Source organism: Lycium ferocissimum, chromosome 4 (assembly GCF_029784015.1).
Source record: "Lycium ferocissimum isolate CSIRO_LF1 chromosome 4, AGI_CSIRO_Lferr_CH_V1, whole genome shotgun sequence".
Lineage (NCBI taxonomy): Eukaryota > Viridiplantae > Streptophyta > Magnoliopsida > Solanales > Solanaceae > Lycium > Lycium ferocissimum.
This window is the reverse complement of record NC_081345.1, coordinates 1540138-1567089: the sequence shown is the minus strand read 5'-3', so window position 1 is coordinate 1567089 and position 26952 is coordinate 1540138. Positions and strand designations below refer to the sequence as shown.

Below are 26952 nucleotides of genomic sequence, written 5' to 3'. Positions count from 1 at the left end.
ACAAGGGAGGCCCAACCGGCCATGAAGGCCAAGCCCATGCAAAAATTAATTAATTTTGCATGTGATTAATATGTGTATAAGTAAGGGATGGCTCATGAAACTTCAAGAAAAATCAAGGAGAAATCAAGAAAAAAGAAGAAGAGCAATTCGGGTTTGGAGAAAGAAGAAAAAAAAGAAAAAGAAAAATTTCTAGGCCTTCAATCTTGTTTCTAAAAATTGTTCTCTTGTGGTTTCCTACTAAATTCAAGGTCCTCTACAACTTGGTGCAATTAGTTTGGCAAGGAAGAGCTTAAGTTGGCAAGGGGAGATTCTTTGGAAAAGGTAAGAATTCTTGTGTTTATGTTGGAAAAAAATTATGTATGTGTTGTAGCATATGTAGAGTGCATGAGAATTATGGAAGTGTTGTATGCATGTGTTAGCCGTGTGGTGTGTGTTTGTGTGTTGGCCGTGGGAAGTGATGGTATGAAGAGAAAAATTGTGGAACTTGTAAGTATGTTGATCATGTTGTTATGGTTTTATGAAATAAATGAGAAGTATGAAGAATTTGTGTGTTGTGAATTGTAGTAGGTTTGGGCCGTGCATGTGCATGGTTGTGTGTTGAATTTTATGTTGCGCTTTAGTTGTAATTATGACGAGATTCATATTGGAAATGGAAGTTGAATGAATTAGTGGAAGTTAGAAATTGTAGCATGTGGCCGTGTGGTGTAGGTAATTTGAAATGGTCATGGATTATTTTGTTTGATATGTTAATTGTGTTGTGATGATACTTATATATATTATGAATCAAGGTTTAATGGGTTGAATTAGTAGTGATTTGAAAGTATGAAGTTGAAAAGGAAGTTATGACATTAGGTTGGAAAGATGACCAAATAGGTCATATTGCGTTTTATTGTGTTTGTTGGTGTTGTTGTTGGCTTGATGTTGGTTATTCATCGAGCCGAGCCAAGTCTCGGGGATGTCATAATTATAGGGGAAGTTTCACGAATTTCGGTAGCCAAGTATGACCCCAAGATTAAAATGTTAACTTCATGAATAGTAATGGGTAAGGATGACCATTACAAAGCTTTTGGACGAAACGGGACCGAGATTTGAGGAGCGTAAGGCGCTATCCGGTATGTAAAGCCTTGCCCTTTTATTCCTTGGCATGTTCGAGTCATATCGACGATCAAAGCTTGACGGCGAGCCTCGATAACACTTCGCTTCTCACAATTCGAGATGGAAATTAGTGCAAAATCCGTCGCAAAACCGAACCCATTTCTTCTAAAGTTGACCATAAGTATGCAACTTCCATAAATGGAGTCGAAACGCTCTAAAATGATTATGGACGACTCCCTAAGGTTTATTATCTATAATTTACGTACCTTATTATGGTTGGGTCCAAAAGGTGGGCCCACAATACCCGATACTCCCGGTATGGTTCAAATCGATCTCGTTTTCGTCCGATTTTCATAACAACTCTTAATTATGATATCGTCCGCTAACTAATAAGTATTATGGCTTTCCGAATCGGATATTATTCCGACCTACGGAACGATTCCGGATACTTTCGATACTCAACTCGCTTATTCTCGATTTGACTTACCTTCCGAACTACTTCGGTTTGATTACAACATCGGTCCGTACAATACGGTTTCTCATTTAACGTCGTGGATGCCTCTCTTTTCTACATAGTTCGACAACACCGCGTCCCTCCATTTGCGCGGCCGGGATTCAAATCACGTATCCGATATGATCGGTTATGATCTCGATTATGTGATATTATGGGGATGGCAAGGATGGAATTTGACGATCCGAACACATTTCAACCGCGTCCCGTACTACGAATATTCTCGCGTCCCTTATTAATGGCCGGGATCTACTCGTATGTGATTGAGATTTGATATATCCATATGTACAACGCACATGATTATGACTTCCGCATGCATAAACTACATCGATAATCCGCATCCGTACAACATTATTCGGACTCGATTACAACGACATATATTTGAGATTTGGTTTTGTACGAAACTTTCAATTAAGTCACATTAAAACCGTATTTTCGATCATACGTGCCTCCGTCAACCGAAATTCCTAAACCGACATAATAAGTTCATCACGTTGTAACCAACCGTAAGTCCGACTCCGCTTATGATTCCGTCGTACGTCACTTCCACACACGTACACACCGAACCATCCATAACACGAATCCGATAAAACCGTCCGCCCTATTAGTATTTCCGTCGTTACGATTTTACGTATACGATTACGGTTATTATGTTTATGTATGTTATGTTTCCGCTTTACATACTCCAAGAAAATAATCTTTTTCTTGACCCCTGCAATTCTCGGGGTCGTGTTACGCCCACACGCCCGCGGACGCACCGCGTGATACGCCTCCGGTCTAGGATGTCTCCAAGTTCTTGGAGAGCTCCTTTTGATCCGAGCTAACACTTTTGGTATATATTTTGCATTTGTATCTATGTTTTGTATATATATATGATCATTTGGGTACGACGGGCCCACACCGTTTGATTTCGGTCCACTTTCCGTATGTTAGAACCACCAGACGTGTTTGTGGGATATGGGTTGTCATTTTTCGGTAAGTATGTGCGAGTTTGCGACTTTATCGATATAATAGCCTTAAATTTTCGTACGGGTTTCGGTATGTATATATGTATATGTATGTTCGAGCGATGCACCTTATATCGTATGGTTTTAAATATGTTAAGCGCATTAGCTATTTGGTATATCGGATCTGTTAGGTAGGTACGTATGGGTGTCCAAGTAGGACACCAGTCACGGCCCACGGGGTTGGGTCGTGACAGCGATACTTTACCGTTATCTTGTTGATGGCACGACAATCAACACACATGCGCCATGATCCATCTTTCTTTGGAACCAAGATCACGGGCACGGCACAAGGACTCATACTTTCTCGCATAACTCCCTTTTCAAGGAGCTCATCCACTTGCCTTTGAAGCTCCTTAGTGTCATCCGGGTTGGCTCTATAAGCCGGTTTGTTGGGTAATTGAGAACCCGGAACAAAGTCAATTTGGTGTTCAATTCCCCTCAAGGGCGGTAACCCCTTTGGGAGTTCCGTTGGGAACACATCATCAAATTCCTGCAAAAGAAAAGAAATAGAACTAGGAAAAGAAGGAGTTAGTTCATTTGTGTGCAATGCATAGTCCCTATGCATGAGGAGAATCACCGGTTGACGCTCCCCCAATTCCTCCCTAATTTCCCCACAATTTGCCAAAAGAGACACCTTGGTTTTTCCTCTAAGCTCTCCTTTATTTCCACTCAACTCTTGAGAACTACCCTCCTCTACTCCTCTCCCTCCACATTCTTCTTTTGCAATGCACTACGACCCTTCTCCTTCAACTCCCTCATTTTGTTATAGATCTCACCCACTTGGGAGGGGGTCATGGGATTTAAGATATGTTTGACACCATTGTGGGTAAGGGTGTATTGGTTAGTTCTCCCATTATGGTTGACGGACCTATCATATTGCCATGGTCGGCCAAGTAGAAGATGACACGCTTGCATGGGAACAACATCACATAACACCTCATCGTGATACTTCCCAATCGTGAATTTGATGATAGCTTGCCGAGTCACCTTCAATTCACCACATTCATTGAGCCATTGAAGTTTGTAAGGGTTTTCATGGCGGGTGGTGGGAAGTTTCAAGAAATCAACAAGGGTGGTACTAGCAACATTGGCACAACTCCCACTATCAATGATCATGATGCTAGTGTTTTGATTAATGATGCACTTTGAATGGAAGAGATTTTCCCGTTGACTTGGGTCATCCATTGCTTTGCTTATCATGGTCCTTCGCACTACATAGAGAGGTACAATGGGCTCATCATCACCCTCAACACCATCCCCTTCACTATCACGTTCATTCTCATGATCGCCCTCGTCATCTCCTTCCTCACATTCTTCCTCATCCTCACTATAAGTGTCTCTCAAAATAAATGCTCTACGATTAGGGCATTCACTTGCTCTATGACCGAAGCCATGACATTTAAAGCATTGAATAGGAGTTTTCGTACCTCCTTCTTTTGGAGCAAACTTCGGAGGTTGTTTGTCAACTTGCTTCTCAACTTGAGGATTCTTCACAAATGGTTTCTTGGTTTCTTGCATGGGGCCCTTATTCTTTTGCCAATTAGAGGAGGAAGCTCCTCGTTCTTTGTTATTATTCCATGAACTCACATAGCCCCTTGACTTATTGATTTTTTCTTCCTTGAGACCTTCCTCTATTTCAATAGCCGCTTGAAGGGTCTCTTTAATACTCCCATAGTTGTGGAGTCTCATTTGGGAGGCAATGTCACCATTTAACCCGGCTCGGAACCGAGTCATTGCATTCAACTCATCCTCTTCAAAGTCAATTCTCATCTTTATGAGTTGGAACTCATCATAGTATTCTTCCACACTCTTTTTATTTTGCCTCAAGGTATACACCTTCTTGAGTTGCTCTTGCTTGTAGCGTTCGGTGACATACTTACGCCGCATGGCGTCCTTCAATTCATCCCAATTAGGTGTGGGAGGAAGCCCAATAATTCTTCTCGCCTTCACTTGAGTTTCCCACCATGTGGAGGCATACCCTTCGAATTGAGCAATGGCGTAAGACGCCTTTTTCATCTCGGACATGTCATTCGTCAAGAAGATTCTATCACAATGCATCACCCAATCAAGAAATGCATCGGGGCCACTTCCTCCTTTGAAGATTGGGAGAGTAACCTTGATAGAATTGAGACTCGTGTCTCGCCCTCCTCCATAACCATAGTTTCCATTCAAATCTCCATCATCATCATAACCTCGATGGTCTCGACCTTGGTACCCTTCATGAGCTTGGTACCCTCTTTGCCTACCCATGTGAGGGTTAGGACCATGCCTTCCACCCCTTCCTCGATACCCTCCTTGTGCTTGCCCTCGTGGCCTCCAACCTTGATCACCATATCGTTCGTGCTCGAGTCTAGCTTCTTCTATCTCATCATCATTTGGTTGTTGGATGTTTGGATGGTGTTGGGGTGGCATAGGTGCATTTAGGTGTGGATCATTTGGGGGTGGATCATTTAGATGTGGGTCATTTGGAGTTTGATCTTATGGGGTGTATTGTCCGTTGGCCTATGGGAATGTTGTTTGGTGGGGTGAGAATTGTATTTTGGGGAGTGTTTTGGGGAGTGGGGTTATATAGATGATGGAAGGTGCCGGGTGAAATTGTAAGTGAAGTGCTTCGAGTAGCTCCACTTGTGCCTCCTTGGTATTGCACTCGGGGCGAATATGAAACCTCCCTACTACCTCCTTCAATCGCTTCCACCCTACTTCCCAAAATTTCCATTCGACTACCCATGTTTTCCATTCGACCATCCATGTTTTCCATTCGACCACCCATACTACCCACCTTATCGTTCAAGGCTTGCAAGGCCCTCATTACATCAACTAATGTGAGTTCCCCGGTGGGAACTTGTGTTTCATTCTCCGTAGCCATGGTACCTATTAAGACACTCAACAAAACAAGCAAACACGTTAGATTAGTAAAATCAACTCACAATCGCTCAAGTATGCGCACCTTTAATTGCCTCACAAATTGCTTCCGCCAAAGATTGCGTGCTTGTTAATGTCGACTAGTCACAAGGGTTCAAATTCTACTCTTGGTCGGAATAGATTTTTGGTTAGACTAAGAAAGACGGACGACTTAATTCAATCTAACGGACTTGAACCAAGAAATTAACAACGAAGCAAAAACGAAGAAAAGCACGAAAGAATTGGTACGAAAGAAATGCGAACACAAAAACTAGTAAACACAAGTAGGAACAACTACTAAATGGCTACTAGTTGAGAGACACAAGAAATTGGAATGCAAAAATCGGGAAATAAATAAAATTTCGGGCCGGGTAGGTGATAATTTGAAAACACGGTCTTGAAGCCCCAATTGATCCAAGGTATCAATTTGAAGTAACGAAAATTTAAAAATTTCTATACTCTTTTTTTTTTTTTTTTTTTTTTGTTCCTTACCTAAGAAATAAGGAGACAAACAACCAACCAAGGATCAAGGGAAATTTTTGGAAAAGAAGTGAAGAAATTGAATCAAATATACCTTTTCGCTGTTGGAATTTACGGTCTGGCCTGGGGTAATTATACGGTCCGTATGTTTTTGACGGACCGTAGATGTAGTCCGTAAATATGGAACAGAATCTACGAATTTGGGCTTCAGACTTACGGAAGGGACTTCTTCAATTATACGGTCCGTATAAATTGTACGGTCCGTATATGGTCACCGTAAATCAGCAACAGTAGCGTAGCAAACTTCACTCCAGTCTACGGTTGGGAACTGCTCTCAAATCTACGGACCGTATCTTATTTACGGTCCGTATATTTCAACCGTAGATCTCCAACAGTGTTCAACTTTTCCAAGCTTCAATTTGACGGACTGAATTGACGGTCCGTACTTTTTCACGGTCCGTGAATTTGGACCGTATATTTGCTTCAGTGACGACGTATAACACGGGATTTCTTGGATCTTGGGCTGGGTTTGTTGACTTTTTTTGACACAATGGACCCACTTAACCTAGGATCATTCCATTTGGGGCTAAAACAACACTTTTCCAAAACTTGGGTATAAACTTTTGGATCTAACTTTCCTTTTGAGTCTTCTTCTCCACTTGAATCTATGAAGATGGCTCAAGAACACATGAACATTCAAATTTCTAGCTACTTTCAAATCAGCTCATTTTAACCCCAAATTTCGGATTTAAGCTCCCTTATCCTAGTGGAACAAAGCCCAATGGTTATCAACTCCCAATTTCGTCACAAATCAAAACCCACTAAATTGTTCTTCAACTTTTTCAAAAGCTTCAACCCAACAATGGTAGATTCTTCAATATGGACCCGAATGACACGAAATTTGAAGATTTGAAACCCTAACGTACTAAGGAACAAGAATCTAATAACAAAACAACAAAACAAACACAAATTTTTTTGGGGTTTTTGGTGGAAAATTTTCAGATTTTTTTTTTTTTAATATTAGCAACAAACCCTAGGCTAGATTTGATAGAACAAATCTAATCCAAGCTCTGATACCAATTGATACAATACTAAAAACGAAAATAGAATTAAAATGCAAGAAAAGAAAAGGATAGATAATTTGACACAACTTAAGACCTAATTTAGCAACCAAAGTTATAGAAAACTAAGACCTCTAAATTAAGAACAAAAGAAACACCAAACTCTTAGGATGACCAAGAGGGATTTGGAATCCCAAATAACCAATCCTCTCAACAAGAATTCAATCAAAGGCTAAACAAACTCTCACACTCAAAGTGTTTACAATCTCAAAATATCAATATTCAAAATAGTCTCCCTTCCAAATGAAATAAACTACTATTTATACTAAGGCTCAAAAGAAGACAACTACACTATTACAATTTTACCCTTAATGAAGTAAGGGCCTTGTTTGGGTGTCTTCTTTTGGGAGCAAAGCTTGAATTTGCAATTCTTCAAGTAATGGCCACATTGCAAGCATGACTGTCACGACCCAACCCCGTAGGCCGTGACTCGTGCCCGAGTTGGGCACCCATACGTACCCTTACCCCACTTTAGCATAATAGCAGAATATACATAAATAACAGCTAAAGGATATCATCAGATGACGCACAAAAGCGAGTATGTCGCACGAAGGCCGATCAGGCGTCACAAAATATATACACAACCCCAACGTACACAAGCTCACGTAACATATATACGTAACCCACTATACATGTCTACGTACCTCTACGGTACGTAAAACATAAACATATGACGGGACGGGGCCCCGCCGTACCCATGAAATCCGTATATGTACATAACGAGAGAAAGACTATACCAAAAGTGCAAGCTCCGAACAAGGGAGTGCTGGAAAATAGCTGGTAGATAGCCTAAGCGGGCGGATCTGCAAAGCGTGTGTCGGTACCTGCGGGCATGAAACGCAGCCCCCGAAGAAAGGGGGTCAGTACGAAAAATGTACTGAATATGTAAAGCAGAGACTGTAATAACGAAATTAAGATCAGAACAGACTATGCGAAGAACAAACGAAATACATAAGTAGTCAAAATGCATATCAGAAATCATATATAATATATGCAGAAAACATATGCCAAAACCGGCCCTGTTAGGGACTCGGCAATCAGAAAGTGGTCGCCCCCGACACTGGCACCACAAATCATAACAGATCATAATAGATGGCCATATCAGATCAGAACCAATAAATATCAACATAAGCGTACATGGCACATCATACTCCACAACCCATGTACGTATTATACCGCCCCTCACACGGAGCACGGCGAACAATGCAGAGAAATACGCTTGAGAACATATCTGCCCGGGCTCAGTGTGGGAAATGTTGAGGCATCCACGAATGGAATAGTGAGAAACTAAATGCAATAAACATCCCATAGATTTTTCAGAGACTCAATGAAGCATAGGGAATAACAAATTAAACGATGGAATCGGACAGAATCATATTAAGCGAAATCCGGATGTCATAATGGATTACAGAGAAATAACCTTTCTATGATCGTTTCCGTGTTCCAAAGTAGTTTATAAGACTTAAGGACATATTTAAAACAATTTTTATCTAGTAGTTAGAAGGATAGTAAAACATTTCATTTTATTTGCTCGAAAACAAGACAATAGTAAAATGAACGACAAAGCGGGAATAGTGGGCCCGCCTCGAGTCAACTGAGGCGACGGACGCAAATTACGTATCTTAGGACTATAGAATCAACCATGGAGGTCCTAAGGACATTCCTTAACTTTCTAGGCAATTTGTGAGAGTTCGCACAATTCTTTCAACAAAACATACTTAAAGGGTTCAATTCTATTGAATGAAAAAGGAACATTTTCAAACGCGGATTCCGATGAACAGAATACTTCCCAAGGCGCAAATCCGATCCTAGTACATTTAGATCATGCCAAGAGAGAAATAGGAAGGCTTTACATACCTTTTGGGCCTCTTACGCTCTCCAAAACTCACTTCCCGTTTCGTCAAAAATCTGCAAATGGTCACATTGACCAGTTACTATTCATGAGACCTATAATTTCCAAACTTAACCAATATTGTTCTATAAAAATTTGGGCAGCATCTCCCCTATATATATGACATCCCCGAGATTCAACTCGGCTCAAAATGATCAACAACAACCAAACCAACAACATTAATACGCAACAAGAATCGCATACTAACGCGGATAGTCTTCTGTCAACATAAGACAGCAACTTCCAACTAATTTCACATTTCAAACCAATATCGATGTTTACATACTTATTTGCTTACCAAGATCATTCTAACATCATTTGAAGACACTACATATAATTTTCCATATTAATTGCGAAATATGCAAACTTTCCACCGAAATCATAACTCATCCGAAACTTCCATTCTTCGACGAACATATTCATAACGCATAGTCATCTCTCAAATTCATTAACAACAATCATAACTAGCACTTAAACAATGCATTTCCATAATCACATGTCAACTATGTTAGAATGCATATACTTTCCTACAATAACACATATGCAATTCTAATGCCAAACTTAAATCGTTAAGCCTCCATTTACACTACAAGGATCACAACGACGCAACTAACATATTAAACAAAACGAGATCATCACTATTCCATTGCCATGGATCACACGGCCACATATCAAATTTCATCTCAACAAGTTTTCTTTCCATCTTTCCTTCCCAATGCAATTTTTATAATGTCTACACTTATAATACAACATAAAATTTAACATAATCTCCCTACACATTACATATGCACACACGGCCACACACCATATTCCTTACCCACTTTGCAAACTTCCATTTTTCTATACCTTCAACTCATTTCCATACACTACAACACATTCAAGCCTTCATAACATAATTAGAAGGGAAGAATTCTTACCTTTGTCTTCAAACTTCTTCACCTAGCCAAGTTGTCCAAACAAAGGAACCAAAGCTCAATCTTCCGAAACAACTACGCCAAGTCGATAAGGGACCTCAAATTAGTATGAAAACCACAAGAAAACAATTTTGGAATCAAGATTTTTGGGTGACAAATTTCCCTATGGTCAGCCGAACTCTCCTCTCTTCTTATTTTTTTTTTGCTCTTGTTTTTCTAGCTCAATTGTTTCTTGAATTTTCTTGAAACTTAGCCCCTCTTATAATTTAAATGGGTCACATGCACAACACATGACCACAACATGGGTTTGGGCCATGGCAAGGGCCATGGCCGGCCACCCTTGGCCTTGGGCCTAGCTTGTTCTTTTTTTTTTTTTTTGGTTCATTATCCAAGCCCAATTGACGATGGATCGTTTTTGAAAATTCACGGGACTAATTTACGAGATTCCAATTTTGCCCTTAACCTTCCTTAATATTTTCGCGTCAATATTTCCTTAAACATCTCATGCACACTAAGTAAAATCCAATTAAAGCCTTATTTCTTAACATTCCAATTATTTCCAATTTTTCCAAATACGCACAAAATGCGAGGTATAACAATGACCATCTTCAACCCTCTTCTCCAAACCATCCTCCCATGCTATCATGAACACTTGAAATCCCCGGGAAGGTGCTAGAGTATATTCGCTATCATGAACACTTGAAATCCCCGAGAAGGTGCTAGAGTATATTCAAGTATGTCTCTCCTCATGAACAATGCTTGCATAGCTTGAAGTTCCCTCGCTTGGCTCCTTGTAAAAGGTCTTGATGCCACTTGAATTGTATCATCCCATGAAGTTTTGGAAGGTACAAGCCATGTGAAGTGCGTAACAATGAAGTAAAGGATGAATTATGATCTCGTAAGTCGTAACCGGGAAAGACAACCTTGGAACGAAAGGACATGACCATTATCAAGTATGATTAATGATAAATATCATGTATGGATGGTTTCAGAAGATTCCGAGACCAAGCAAATCGCCGAAAATAAGTTTGTCGAAAATTTGAAAAAAAGTTGGCAGAATTTTGGGTCAAATTTTGAGGGGTATATCTCCAGGTATATTATGAGTTTTAAGGTGTTTGAAAAGCCAAAAATGAAGTTCATTGAGTCTAGTTTCCAACGCAATAAACCGTTCGTCCATACGACATCGAAGTAGAGAGATATTCGCGTTTTTGCAAGACTATGCAGTCAGCCTCGCTGGGACCCACTATGACGGCTGGCGACCTTCTTGCATATTAAATACATTTTAAAAGGCCATTTTAAGTCATTTTCACTTGAAACATTTTCCATAAGCTTCTAAGACCCTCCCAAGTCAGATCATAAAGACCCCAAGCCAAAAAAATAGGGTTTCACCCAAGTTCTATCTCAAGAGTTCCAAGAGAGCAAGAAGAAGCAGTCTTAAGGTGTTGGATGCAAGTTGAAGCTTGAGTTCTTGTTGCCGGGTTTAGAGGATTCTTAGAGGTGAAGCAAGATTAGTAAAGGTAATAATATTTCTCTCCTCCATGTATTTGAGACTATAGAAGTCGAGACTAACTTGTACGGTTGAAAACTTGTGAAATAAAGCTCGAAAATCATAGTTGTGATGTTGTTAGTTGTTGAACTGTTTTGAAGTTGTTCTTGTAGTATTTTATGGCTGGAAATTGATGGAATAACTTGGATATTCTATTGTTGATGTTGTTCTTATTGTTTTGGTGTTGGTTTGAATTGGAAAGAGGTAAAATATATAGGGGAAGTGCTACCCGATTTTCTGAAAATCATAGGTATGTTGGTCTTGTGTTGTTGGACTGTTTTGAAGTATTACGAACATGTTATTGTGGATGGAAATCAGAGTAGATAATATGAATATAGTGAACTTGATGTTTTGGTACATGTCCATGTGTTTATGTGAGGATTTGATGGAAGAATTGGAAGTAAACTTGAAATAGAATTTATAGAATAAGATGTTGTGCACATGGGCTTCTTTGGAAGAATCTATTAGATGGCTTTTGATTTAACTTAGTATGGCAACGTGAATATGCATTATGATTGATGTGGTGTTGTTCCATTGGATTGAGTTGAGTTGAGTGGAAGTGAATTCCGACAGATTTTAAGAGGGTTTAATTTAAAGACTTAAGATAGGCATATGACAATAAGTCTAACAGTAGTATGATTTCTCTTGAATGTAGAATTACGAGCTCGGGAGAATAAGCGTTAAGTAGTACGGGATCAATGTGTATGTTAAGGCTAGTCCCTTTCTTTTAAAAGACATGATTCCTATGTTATGATTCCATATATTATTTCCAAAAGTTAGAAGTTCATGATTCTTAAAAGCTTCTTATGATACTAAAGATGAGATGTTTTCTATGATGAACATGATGATGATGATTTTAATTCTAAAAATTCCAAAGCTTATGATTTTAATGCTATTATGAGAATATTGAGTTTATTTCAGCATTTTCTCGATTTTATTCATTGTTATTGATCTCACCTTATAATAATTGTTCCTTCAAGGTGAGATATAGCGATGATGATTTCTCCAAAATTTAAATCGAAGGTTACCGGCCTTACTTCACTCCGATAGAGTTTTAGCTTTTAATTGAGCTCTCATGCATGCTTATTTTTATGTATGATTACATTGGGCCTAGTTGGCCGGGCAGACACCACTACGGTGGGCGTAGTGGGCGGCTTATGATTACACCGTGCCTAGTTGGCCGGGCAGACACCACTAGTGGGCGGCATGAGATGATTACCCCTGATGCGGGCTAATGATTATGTTATACATGTATGAGAAATGTTTTTTTTAAAGAAAGCTAAGCATGCATGTTATCCGCCTTACGAGGCAATTAGATGTACTGGTTATCTCTTTATCTCATGTTATGTTCCATACTTCTTGTTATGTAGTTATTCATGCGTTACATACTCAGTACACTGTTCGTACTGACGTCCTTTCTTGTGGACGCTGCGTACATGCCCGCAGGTTCAGGTAGTCAGCCAAACGATCCAGACCAGTAGGACCTCCCCTCAGCCGCAGTCAGTGTGCTCCATTTGGTTCGGAGCTGCAGCCCTTTTTGGTATGCTATCTTGATATGTAGATATGTAGGTATGACTGGGCCTTGTCCTGTCTTTCTATAGTTTATATTCCATAGAGGTCTGTAGCAGTTGTATATAGTTGGAACGTCGTGTAGTTTTGTCATCTATTATTTTATGTACAGCACATGTAGCGGCCTAGTCGGCCTGCGTTATTATCCTTAGCACATACGCTTATATATCCATATGCATGGTATATGAGTTTCGATGTAAAGTTTGTTGTATTAATTTTACAGAAGTTGGCATAGCTCAGAGGTAAGTAAAAATGGGCCACCAGGTTACTCAGTATAGTGCAAGTACGAGTTTAGGGGTGCTTGATCAGTAGTGGTCGGGCACTCATCACGGCTCATCGGCTTGGGTAGTGACAAAAGTGGTATCAGAGCAGTTCGTCCTAGGGTTGTCTACAGACCGTGTCCAGTAGAGTCTTGTTTATAGGTGTGAAGCGCGCCACACTTATAAACAGGAGGCTGCGGGGCATTTAGGAATCATTGACCTTTCTTTTTCTCTTAGATAGTGTGATAGAGCCAGAGTCTAGGAAAGATCGTTTCTGACCCTCTTTCCGTGTAGGTAAGTAGAGATTGACAGAGATGAAGTGTTACACCCCGTATCTTCGAAGAACACTTATCAAATTTGAAACATAAGTACGTTGAGTTAGGGTTAAGTAAAACCACTATGGAATATAAGGAGCAAGCATTATTAAGTATATTTAATAAGTGAAGGATGTATATAAGGTATACTGGAAGGTTTTATAAGAAAATGAGTGGAAGAAATGAAGTAGTACGACTCTGGAGAAAGGATGGGTAATGCTTTGTGTGAAAATTTTGGTCCAACTTGGGGGACGAATATCTCTTAGCATATGAAGTGTTTTAAGGTGAAAAAAAAAATCCTAAAATGAAGTTCGTCGAGTCTAGTTTCCAACGCAATAAACCGCTCATCGATAGGAGATCGGAGTAGAGAATTATGGATGATACAAGTTCAGCTGACAGAGCAGAAACGCGTGCTACAGTGACCCGACCCGAATTTGACCCTATATAAAGGTTAAAAACCCTTTTTTTCACTAGATTTGCCCAGAAAATTGAAGAGAGAGAGAGAGAGAGGAGATCACAAAGTAAGCGATTTTCAAGCGACAGAGTATTAATCGAAGCTCGGATCAACGCATGGATGTGATTCTAGTATGGTTTTGCGGTGGATTCAAGGTGGATATTGAAGATATCGCTGTTTTAACAAGAATAAGGTATGAATCTCCTATTATTAATGTTAATTTTGATTTAATTACGGAGATAAAGTCGTTAAATAATTGTATAGCGAGTTGGTTGGTTGTGGAAATTGGAAAAGATCGTGTGGGATGTTTTATGGTACATATTGGTATTGGAAATGATGTTATTGTCATTGTTGTGGTTGTTGTTGGTTGCTGAATTATAATTTCGGGCTAGGCATATAAACAGGGGAGATGTCAGCCAAATTTCAAACAGATTCTAGAAAGAGTTAGTTCGAGGGCTTAAGACAGGCCTATGAAGATGAGTCTAACAATAGTATAAATTTTTTTGAATATAGATTTACGAGCCTGGGAGGCCAAGCGTTGAATAGTTAACGTTAAGGTGACCAAAAAGGTATGTTAAGACTCGTCCCTTTCTTTCAAAGGCATGATTCCGATGTTATGACTTCGTAAATGTTTCCATATCTTCCCTGTTTTCAAAGGTTAGATGTTTATGACTCCAAGGCATAATTCCTTCCCTAATAATTCATAAATTTTTTCCAAAATGTTCGTATTTTCTAAATCAGAGATTTATGGCTCCGTGAGCTCTTATGATAACAACGATGAACCTGTTTTCACAATCATAATGATAATGTCAAAGATGGGAACATTTTCGTGATGATGATGATTCCGTGTTTAAAGGTTTCAAGTTTACGATTTCAATGACGATATGAGAATGTTGAGCTATTTCTTGATTTCTCAATTTAATTCATGGATGATGACTATTTTTTTGTAAAGATTCCAAAGTATATGAATTGATGCCTTATGAGATTTATGATCTTAGTCTATGTTCTCTTAACGCCATTCTTCATTGATAGCCTCACCTTATAATAATTGTTCTTTCAAGGTGAGACAAAGCGACCATGATTATTCCATAATATAATCGGAGGTTACCGACCTTACGTCACTCCGATAGAGTTATAGCTTTTCTTGGGCTCTCATGCATGCTGCTTATATGATATATGTATATGTATATGGGGAAAAAGGGAGTGGCGCTATAGACGCATGACCACCTGATCAGTTGGTGTAACTTATCATCCCGGACGCGGGACACATGTGGTTAAATGGATCGGAGCCGACGCCTCAGCATATTTTCTATATATATGAACAAAAAAATGTTTTTCAAAAGAAAGATAAGCATGCATGGCATCCGCCCTAAGAGGCACTCACATTTACAGGTTACTCTTTTATCTTACGATAAGCTCTATATTTCCATTCTATTATTATTCATACTTTACATCCCTTATTATGTTACTATTCATGCCTTACATACTCGATACATTACTCGTACTGACGTCCCTTCTTGTGAGCGCTATGTTCATGCCTGCAGGATCAGGTAGCCAGTCGGATGATTCACAGCAGTAGGACCTCCCCTCCGCGGCAGTCGGTATGCTCCATTGATTCGGAGCTTCAGTCCCTTTTAGTACACTATTCGGCTACGTACATATATGGGTACGGCAGGGCCTTTTCCTGTCATTTCTACAATTGGCACTCCATAGAGGTCTGTAGACAGTGATATGTAGTCATGATATTGTGCAGCCTCGTCGGCGTGTATTTTGTGTACAGTATATATGTGGCGGCCAAATCGGCTCACGCTGTTATTTTCAGTGTTTATGTTTATATGTATGCGTTGGCCGTGAGTTCCCGGTACGGTGTCTTTTATGTTGATTGTTCGGGAGACAAGATAGCACGATGGCTGATTGTGTATGGGCCCTGTGACGAGTGAGAAGTAAATGCAGGCATAGGAGTGCTTGGCCAGTAGTGGTCGGGCACTTGTCGTGGCCCATCGGTTTGGGTCGTGACAAAAGTGGTATCAGAGCAGTTCGTCCTAGGGATTGTCTACAGACCGTGTCCGGTAGAGTCATGTTTATGGGTGTGAAGCCGCCCACACTTATAAACAGGAGGCTGCAGGGCATTTAGGAATCATTGACCTTTCCATCTATCTTAGATCGTGCGATAGAGCGCAGTCTAGGAAAGATCGTGTTATATCCGGCATTTTCGCGTATTTGAAAAACTTGAAAAATAACTTTGGTTTGTGAGGAATAAGGTCATGTTGAATTTTTCTTAGTAAGTGTATGCCGGTTATGGAAACTTGAATGTGGAAACACTAGAGAAGGCCTAAGGGCAAGATTGGAATTTTGGAAATTAATTTCGGGAATTGCAAAATAAGAATTATGATGAATTGGGCTTAAAAGAAAATAAGGAAAATTAGGCCCAAAAGAGGTGGGGTGGCCGGCCAACTACATGGCCAAGCCCACCCAATTTAATTAATTTCCATACGTGCCTATCATGTGACAAAGTATTCATGAGATATATATTCATGATCATCTCTAGAGTTTTCAAGAGAAATCAAAAGAAATCAAGAAAAATTGAGAGGAGAAAGAACAAGAGAGAAAAACGGCCAAAGAGAAAAGAAGAGAAAAGAAAGAAAAACATTCTTGGAGCTAAATCCTTGGTTCAAAAATTCATTCCTTGTGGGATTATTACTAAGTGCAAGGTTCTCTACAATTTAGTATAATTATTTTGGCAAGAGGACAACTTTAGTGGCAAGTGGAAGTTGAAGAGGAAAGGTAAGAATTAAATTCATATTCTTATGTTATGAAGTTTGGTTTATGTTGTAGTGTGTAGGGATGAAGGAAAAGCATGAAAATTTTGGTGTGTTAGAAGTATATGCATGTTGGCCGTGAGTATGCATATAAATTGCATGACTATGATGACTTGAATTTATGTTGGAATCTTGTTGTAGTTATGGTGGAATTTGTATTAGAAATGAAAGTTGAATGAATTAGTGGAAGTTGAGAATTTTAGTGTGTGGCCGTGTGTGGTGTTTGGTATGAAATGAAATTAAATTGAATTATTTAGTATGTCAATTGTGTTGTTGAAGTTTTGTGATGAAGATGGAGGGATAATGGTTTAAGTTAATATGAAAAATTTGTCGTTAAGTTGTTGTCGGAAAGTATATGATTTTAGTATAAATTATGTAATTGGGAAGAATGAAGTTGTAAGATGTATATGGTGGTTGTTATAAATGAAATTGAAGGATAAAAATATGTCGTGAATATTTATGTTGAAATTTGGAGGTTTTGAATGGATTATGAATTCGGTGGAAAACTTGTATATTGTGTATACCTTATGTATATTTGGTGAAAAACGATATGATGTACCTCGAATTATGTTGTAGTGATCTTGATAAGTGATGAATGAGAAAATGGTAAGATTGGTTTGGAAGTGTAAGGTCGGAATGAAAGATGTTATGTTATGTCGGAAAGATGGCTAGTTAAGCCATATTATGTGTTTTGTGACACTTGTTGTTGTTATCAATGTTGTTGTTTGGTTGTTGTTGTTGATATAGTGGCCGAGCTAAGTCTCGGGGGTATGGTATGTATAGGGAAATCTTTGGCCGAAATTTCGGTAGCCAAGTATAACCCACAGATTAAAATGCTAACTTTCATGAATAGTAACTGGTAAAGATGACCATTTGCAGTTTTTGGACGAAACGGGAAGTGAGATTTGGCAAGCGTAAGGCGCAATCCAGGTATGTAAAGCCTTGCCCTTTTATTCTTTGGCATGTTCTGAGTCTAACAGGCTTGCCAGCAAGCCCCGACGACACTTTTGCTTCTCACAATTCGAGATTGAAATTAGTGCAAATCCGTCAGTAAGATTGAACCAATTTCTTCTAAAATTGACCTATACGTATGTAACTTCCATAAATGGAGTCGAAACACCCTAAGATGATTATGAACGAATCTAAGGGTTATTATCCATAATTTATGTACCGTACTATGGTTGGGTCCGAGGTGGGCCCACAAGACCCCGATACTTGTATGACTCAAATTGATCTATTTCTCGTCCGTTCTTCTTAAGTAACTCTTAATTATGTTTCCGTCCGCTAACTAATGAATATTATGACCACTATTCGAATCTTGATATTAGTCCGATATCTAGAACGATTCCGACACTGTTGCATAATCGATTACTACGATTTGACTTTGTTCTCCGAACTATTTCGCTTTTATTAAGTACGTATATGTCGGTACGTATGCATATGGTTTCTCATTTGTACGTTCGTGGATGCCTCGCGCTTCACCCGCTGCGCCGGGCGGAGTTGCGTAATTCGTGCACTTCGGCTGCATTGTTCACCGCGTCCTCGGATTGTGCGGGCGGGATACGTACGTATACGATATGATCGATTGTGATCGATTATGTGATATTACGGAGATGGCGGCCGGATGGCATTTTGATTTGATCGCGTACGTACGCGTCCGGTACTACGAGGGGGGTTGCGTTACCGCGTCCTTATTAAAGGGCGGGATCGATTTATGATATGTATGTACGTATATGCTTATGACTACGCGTACGTGATTCGCCCATTTACGATTGTATGCGATTTGGATCATGACTGCGTACGTCACGCTACCGGGGGAAATACGATTCGAACTCGATTACCATACGTACATATTTTTACGTAAATACGATTCGGATTCGACTGCGTACGTACGCCTTACGAGTTACCGGATTACGTACGAGGATACTGTCACCTACATTCGTACCTACGTCCGTATTGATACTCCGTCCGCTACATTCCCTAAATCTGATATATTACGATTCTGTCTGTACACTCTATAAGTCTGACTCCGCTACGAATCCGATTCCCCCCACGTTATGATTTTACATATCCGACTCGATTATGATTATGTATATTTTGTTTTCACATACACACCCCGTACACTTCCGTACCGACCCACCCTCTCTCTCTCCTTCGGGGGTCGCGCTACATGCCCGCGTACGTACGCGCCGTGATACGCCGCCGCGTAGGACATCTGTCTGTTTAGTCCAAGAGCTCCCTTGATCCGAGCCGATACTTTTGGCATATATCTTTCGTTGTTTGTATGTTCCGTATATATAGTCATTTGGGCACGGCGGCCCCCCCGTCCCGTCTTCTCCCCCGATTCTCGTTCGTACGTTAGAGGCCCGTAGACACGTTCGTGCGGGCTGGGTTGTCACCGGTCGCACGTATGTTCGAGTTGCGACTTTGTCTGATATAATAGCCCTAACGGCTTCTGTACAGGTTCCAGTATATATATACATACATGTATGTTTGTGCGACGCACCTTATATCTGTACGAATTTATGTATGTTTAAATGGAATTAGTGGCCGGGTACGCCTAGGTCCGTAATGTGTGTGTGGGTGTCCAATTTAGGGACACCGATCACGCCCACGGGCCGGGTCGTGACGCATCGCTTCGATCCTTTTTCCCCGTAGGTAAGTACGACCGAGGAAAGATGAAGAGGTCGACGCCTCTCCGATAGAGGAGAGGTGCTAAGAAGGCCCCTGAGTATATCCGAGACCCCGGTGCTCCGAGACCGAGCGCAGGAGCCTCAGGTACTCCATTGAGACTGATCTCTCAGAGGACCCAGCAACGATTCCTCTAGAGTTTTTGACTCCCAGAGAGGAGCCCCCCCTCCCCCTCCAGAGGACAGTTATGACATAGATCCATCCGAGTATTCGTCTGGGACACCGAAGGAGGAGATTCTCGAGGCCGGACCAAGCTTGCTCCTATGGTAGAGCACTATGTCGACCGGCCTGCCGGTGAGTGTTACGGATTACTCTATCTTTATCATCTGGCCGTCGGTAAACCAAAGAGTTGCCCGGTTATTTATATCCCTCGTACTCAGATGAGAGAGATGATGAAGGCTAGACGAGCGGATTGTGGGTGGACGATGACGAGGAGTACACTTCACCTTATAGTCCACCAGATCAGACTAGAGACCGATCGATCTACGGTGTATATGAGTCCTTATTGGAATTTTCTATGTATTTGCATTTGCTGTAGATTATTATTTAAGAGTGGCGAGCGGAAACCCAAAGAGGCCGATAACCGAGTATTTATAAGTAACGGCGACCAAGATGTGTTCGCTACCATCGGGAATCTGAAAATCTAGGACGGAAAGTAGTCATACATACAAATGAAAGGTGAATATTGAGAATTAAAAAGGCCAAAATAGTAATTGTGTAGTCCGAAGAGTAAGAGACCCTTTCAAATTCGGACGGAGATGCGTTACGAGAACGTTTTGGAATCTGTCAAGACTTCAACTTGCTTAAGATTATGTGGTAAAGGTCATGCGGTGAGGTGGATACGTTTATACCAGCGTTAACGCACCGGATTTCATCAGAGTTGCGAGGTTAAACGTCTTTGGGGTGAGAGAAATACTAGGATGGGTGACCCCCTGGGAAGTGTACAAAAAGTCTTAAAAATTTAGATATAAGAGGAAAATGAGAAGCTAGAGCAGCCTAAGGGAGATTGGAGTATGCGGAGTGGTTGGAGACCTTAAGAGGTCACGTAGGACGAGGCGGACTAGACCGGTGAAGAGAAAGAAGGTGCATCACAGCTGTAGAATTAGGGTAAGTTTGAATAACACTTGGAAATATTTTGTAAGCGAGATGGTAGTAATTATATATATACGTATGCATATGATATCCCATACATTGCTATATCAGCGAGTATGTGTATCCCGACAACTAACGTTTCGGTATATGGAAGGCATTAATCGAACAGGGTAACGAAGTTCAAGTGACCAAAAAAAAATGGTACAAATGTTACAAGGTAAGCTGATGCTATTTTCACTACAGGTTAGGCTTGGAGCGTTTTAATGTGATGATATCTGGAAAGGAAAGAAAGTGAGTATATGGAAGGTAAGGAGATCAAAATGTCGGAAAAAGTGAAAAGTAAGAAACATGAGTGAGTGAAGCCTCCAAGAGGGATGACGGGCAAGCACGAGACTATTTGGGTAAAAATTTGAAGGTAGGCATGCGAATTGGATAAAGTGTGGCAGGTAGGAACAAAAGAGGAATGTGTGGGGTCGAAAGAATAGGCTTCGATAAGTGGGGTTAAAAGGATAGTGACCATGACGAGGAATGGGAAGTAAGAGAAAGAATGGTTACGCCTTGCGACGATGTTAAGAGATTTCCAGCCTTTGAAAGGTATATTAAGGGATAAGTGTGTGGTCAAATTCACACGGTTGCCTCGGACATGGAGAAGCTTTCCAAAAAGATGACTTAAGAATAGAACGGATTTGCGCGTTTAAAGGAATATTTCACGAACTTCAGAGCTGATACTACAAATAACAAGAGAAGAAAGGTGGTCGAGGAGGAAGAAACCCAAGAGAGGTTAAGGCTGAAAGTAGGAAAGTTATACTAATGGGTTGGTCGAAGGAAGAGGAGAGCATGTTGGAGTAGAGTAACTGGAAATCTTTAACCATGGGAGTAAGAGGGATACTTTAACGAGTTGGCGGTAGGAAACTGATTGCTCATCGAGGAAAGAACGAGGATGATGAGTCGACACAATTGATTAGAAAATTAATGACATGGAATAAGAATTCATGTAAAGACCGAGAGATTCGATCATAGAGGAAATGAATGAAATGTAAGCAACGTGCATGTAAGACAACCGGGCCGTGGTGCATCGGAAAGATAGATGAAGGTTCGATGAACGAGGATGGAGAGAGAGTAAACTATAAGAATTCTATGCTAAGAGAAAAGTAACAGACACTCGAAAAACTTGAATGCACAAACAAGTAACACAAACGCGTAGTTAAGAAGGATTATGAGTAAGTGAGCTAAGCGGGCGAAAGGAATAGTAGGGGATGGAAGGGTATGGAAATGTCGAAAAAAAATGATGATATAGACATAAATGGAAGAGGAACTCAGGTAAAGAAGTTTTAGATACGTTATAAACAAAATGGGGAAGAAAAACGGGGAGTAAGGAAGAATCGAAGACTTCATAAAGGACGAGGTGAATCTCGATGTCCCCATTAACTTCATGGGTCCGGAAAACCATTAGGCATAAAAGAAAGAGGTGTGAAAAGACGGAAAAGAAGGCATCGAAATTGGATCTAACCCTTATAAGTATTCCGATTGGATACAAGACAGTAACTAGCAAAAAGATAGATTAGCTCTATAATAAGGGGGCAAGAACATACTAGACTTGAAAGAAACTATGACATTTCAAGCTCCAGAAAAGGAGATTTATTAGCTCAGGGCCAGAGTTCGAGGCGTATTGGCATATCGGGAAGGTAACGGAAAGAAGTAGAAACGAATTGACAATAAGTGTACCATGAGGCAGACATAGGGAGAAAGTATGGAAGATAACTCAAGAGAGCACTACGATATTATTAGACCATGATTTGAATCCCTCGCATCGGGCAAAAATTGCGCCGTACCTAAGTATGCAGTGACGTGCCCTAAAGGGTAATGAAAAGAGTAAGAAAGGTCTTCAAGCTAAATTTACAATGGGTGTTAGAGAGGATGACTGTCACGACCCAACCCCGTAGGCCGTGACTAGTGCCCGAGCTGGGCACCCATACGCGCTCTTTAACCAGATTCGGCATACAAACGACTTATACATCTATAAATATCAAACGTGGCTCCAAACGGACGCATACAAACATATATACTGTACAGAAGCCGGTAAGGCTGTCATAATATACATAACATGTCAAAGCATATATATACGCAGCCGACAAGGCTGCCACGGCGGATGGGCCGCCCAAACATAACTCACACGTCGCATCCGAACAAAACCGTACATAACCCACCTCTATGTCTACGGACCTCTAATACGGAATAACGAACGGATGATGGGACGGGGGCCCCGCCGTACCCTGAATAACATAATCATATACATCGGAAGAGTATATACCCAAAATATTGGCTCCAGAACAAAGGGAGCACTCTGAACAGCAGAACGGAAATCCTACGCCGGTGGATCACCAAAACGCGTATCTGTACCTGCGGGCATGAAACGCAGCCCCCGAAGAAAGGGGGTCAGTACGGAATATGTACTGAGTATGCAAAGCAGAAGATATAGTAACAAATCTGAGTCATGATCGGAACAGAGGTATAAAAAGTAAACATAATAACCAGAATCTCAAAATGCTGTCATCCGACACGCAAGTCATGCAACAGAGGTACAGAAAACAATTATAATAATCTAATGTCAACACACTTACTCTTGAACTACAGATCATACATATACATACTGAAACACATCATAACATCATACCTTATCATATGAGCTGACATTAACCGATGTGGGATTCGCTTAAACCAATGTGGGATTTGCCTAAACCAATGTGGAATTTTGCGTCATCATTGGGTTTGCCCCACCATTGGGTTTGCCCCACCACTGGGTTTGCCCCACCACCGGATCTGAAACCAACTGATCATATTTCCGAATCCATATACATAACATACAACATAGCATACATACACAGTACCCGACCGAAAGGGGCTCGGCGTACCGGTCATATCATAACACCAGAATATATACGCATCGGTAAATCAGACCATCATATCATGTTTCGGAATACACATCATATTTCGAATACAACATAGTGCGTGCGAAAACATAACCGGCCCGGACTTGGCGAAAAATGTAATGTATACCAATCGTGAGTACCCAAATACAGTTCAAAACAATTTCGAAGACTTAATATGTTAATCACAACGAACCGTCATTTATAAGCCAAAACAAAAATCAAATCAGATTTTCTTTCGAATATCACTCGGGAACATCTCACACCAGATTTCATAAATCATAATTACGTACCAAAATCATGTGCATAAGATCATTGTCATAAATCCAAAAGATAAGTAAAATAGTCATATTTGAAATCGGAATAATAATTACAACATTCTCTTTCAAAAGTTGTCGAAATTACATAAAGGAACGTCGCGGGACCCGCCGACGGGCGTAGGCCCGAGCTGGGCCCGCCTATGGAAAACATACTCGTCTAACATCATACAACCTTCTACGAAAATCTCAAGGCAATCCGAGCTTTTCTGTGAAAGTTATGGGCGTTTGTAGTTTTAGAATCGTTTAAGAATAAAAAAACTTTTTTTTTTTTTGAAAAATTAAACTTTCATATAACTTTGGTAAATCAATACTTCTAAGGACATAAGGATCATTATTTCATCATATCAAACATATGAATACCAAGAAACAAATGCGTATCATAGACATGCTCGGATTGCGAGAATAGAGTTTCCTCGAAGTTCGTGTCATAGCCTATTTTTAACTAAGGCATGCCAAAGAAAGAAGGTTGCTTTACATACCTCGTACGCACTCAACGCTAATCCAAACTCAAGCTAAAGCCAATCTACGCCTCGGGCTCTCCAAGGTCTACAAACAAGTCATAATATGCCAACATTAGCTATAGGCATTTTGGGCATTTAATTCCAATTTCACCCTTAATTCTACAGAAATTTGGGCAGCATTTCCCCTGTAAATAGGCCACCCCGAGAATTTAACTCGGCCAAAATCAATAACAACAACAACAACAACCAACCTAGCGACATTAATAATCAATCTGAAAAGCAATATAACACTAATAACTCTCTTTTACATCATTCAACAACTTTCAACATATTCGATTCAACGACTCACGTTCAAGCCAACATCAACGCTTATACATTCATATACTAATCCAAATCCATACCAACAACATTCAACAACATTTTAAACAATTCGTACAATATTTCCAACAATCCAACAAAGCTCCAATTTGCCCGAAAACTGTCCCCAAACCCGAGACACCACTACAACCCATTTCTAACTTCCGAATCATGATTTGCATCAACAATTCACATTCTAACAATGCCATTCTCATAGTTATACAAATTACATCAAATGTACAATAGCCTTCAATTCAGCCCACAACACTTACGATATCAATTTGAGTCATTAAACATTCATTTCCAACATAGAATTCATAACGACGACGACTAAAACGTTAAGCGACATTAATGCGTTCTTTGTCATATAACATGCCCCATTTTCGGCCAACATACCATATATACATATTTGATAATTCTCATTCATTTCTTCACCCTACAACAATTAACATACTACATAGGACTTAATTCATCACTTAAACATAACACAACACACACACACTTCACACGCCCAACCCTCATACACATGGCCTCAATTCCAACTTACTATATTTCATGAATTTCCTTCATTTTAGCATACTACAATATACATACAACCTTTATAACATACAAAACATAATCAAATCTTACCTTTCCTCTTCAATTCCACAATAGGCTAGGGTTTGCGATAATGAAAACTAGCGGGTTGATCGCTTCAACGACACTTCCACGCTACTTAGGGACCTCAAAATAGTGGGTTTGCATCAACAAAATAATTTTAGGATGGCTTGAATGGAAGTTGATTTTTGCTAGGCTTGGCCGAGAGCCTCACTTTCTCTTCACTCTTGCTCTTTTTTTTTGTCTAAGTGTTGAAATGAATAATGAAGACTAGTTGATCATCTTTTGCTATTATATGAAGTGCACAATTGCCCTTGGCCCACACCATGTGTTGGAGCAATGAAAATTGAACACAAATGGGTGGGCCAACTCCAACATCTACACGGCCAAATGCATGAAAAAATGCATGATTTGCAAGTTCCATTAATTCCAATTTTGGTCCCAAATTTTCCTAATTGCTCCATGCAAACAAATTCATGCACAACTTATGTCTCAAAATAAAATCAAAGGTCCAAAGTCCCGACTTTATATCCCGGAATGGTTTTGTCTCTAACTTACCATAGATAAACCGGATTGTTCCAATGTACGAAATACGGGATATAACATCCTCCCCCCTTTAGAACATTCGTCCTCGAATGTTAGATTAACCTTACAGGATCTTATAAGCATTTGGGGGAGTTTCTCTTACAATTATCACAAACAGTTCATACATCAATCAACATAACCAATTAAAGAGTCTAAATTACCTGTACCCGCATCTGATGGCGCCTCCTGATCCTGTCCACGGGTCAACGCATATAGGCGGTTCGATGGACCGCGTAATCGGGGGCTCCGCCACGCCTCGCCACGCCGGCCGGAGTCGGCGCGCCCCGCCCCATCGGGCGCATAGCTACAGAAGGTGAAGACGAACCGGCAACCGACTCAGTAAACTGGGCGGCACCACCTGGACCGCCCCTGTACGGACACTCTCTCTTGAAATGACCCTGACCGCCACAAGTAAAACAAGCGCCCGTGGCACGGTAACACTCTCCAGGGTGATACCTCCCACACAGGAACACGGAGGTCCGGGGCGGCCTCATCCGGCTACCGGAACCTCTCGTCCAACCGTGAGCCCGAAACCCCGGAACTCGGCCCCGCCCCCGAATATCCCGCACCCTCCGATCTCCCCGCCGCGAACCGCGGGGGTGTACTCGGCCGGCCGGGGAAGCGGTGTCCGCTAGGCCGCCGCCGAGGCCGCCCCGCCTCGAGACTCTCCGAATACCGGCAGATCTAGCCCTCTTGGGCCGGCCCCCATCATAATCTCTATCGGCCGACGCCCCCGTGTCGCTCCTCCATACCCCGGGCATGTGCTCGAATCCGTGCGATGTCCATCCCTCGTTCGGGCCGCCATCACCGTACAACTCGTCAACCAAGTAGTCATCCGCCCCTATCACATACCGGTGCATCCGGTCGGTCATATCGCTACATAAGCGGGCGCATATCCGGTTAGCGAATCAAACTCCGACTATACTCCCCGGACGCTCCGCCCTCTCGCTTTTAGGCAAGCAGAATCGTCCACCCCGGCCCGCCTCGCTCCGGAGGTAGAAAATGGGCCGGAAGGCCTCGTAAACTCGCCCCCATACGGC

The 26952-nt window shown here is 41.0% G+C and overlaps 1 protein-coding gene across 1 annotated transcript in view; it reads right to left on the bottom strand.

The window, feature by feature from the left end:
* LOC132053665 (uncharacterized) overlaps positions 1-26952 on the bottom strand; it is a 105771-nt gene that overhangs the window by 2722 nt on the left and 76097 nt on the right. Inside the window, exons 2-5 of the mRNA XM_059445778.1 lie at positions 5290-5484; positions 3325-4706; positions 2951-3247; positions 2806-2872 (exon numbers count right to left, since the gene is read on the bottom strand). Of these exons, the coding sequence (XP_059301761.1) occupies positions 2806-2872; positions 2951-3247; positions 3325-4706; positions 5290-5484 (1941 nt within the window). The remainder of the gene's footprint in view (positions 1-2805; positions 2873-2950; positions 3248-3324; positions 4707-5289; positions 5485-26952) is intronic.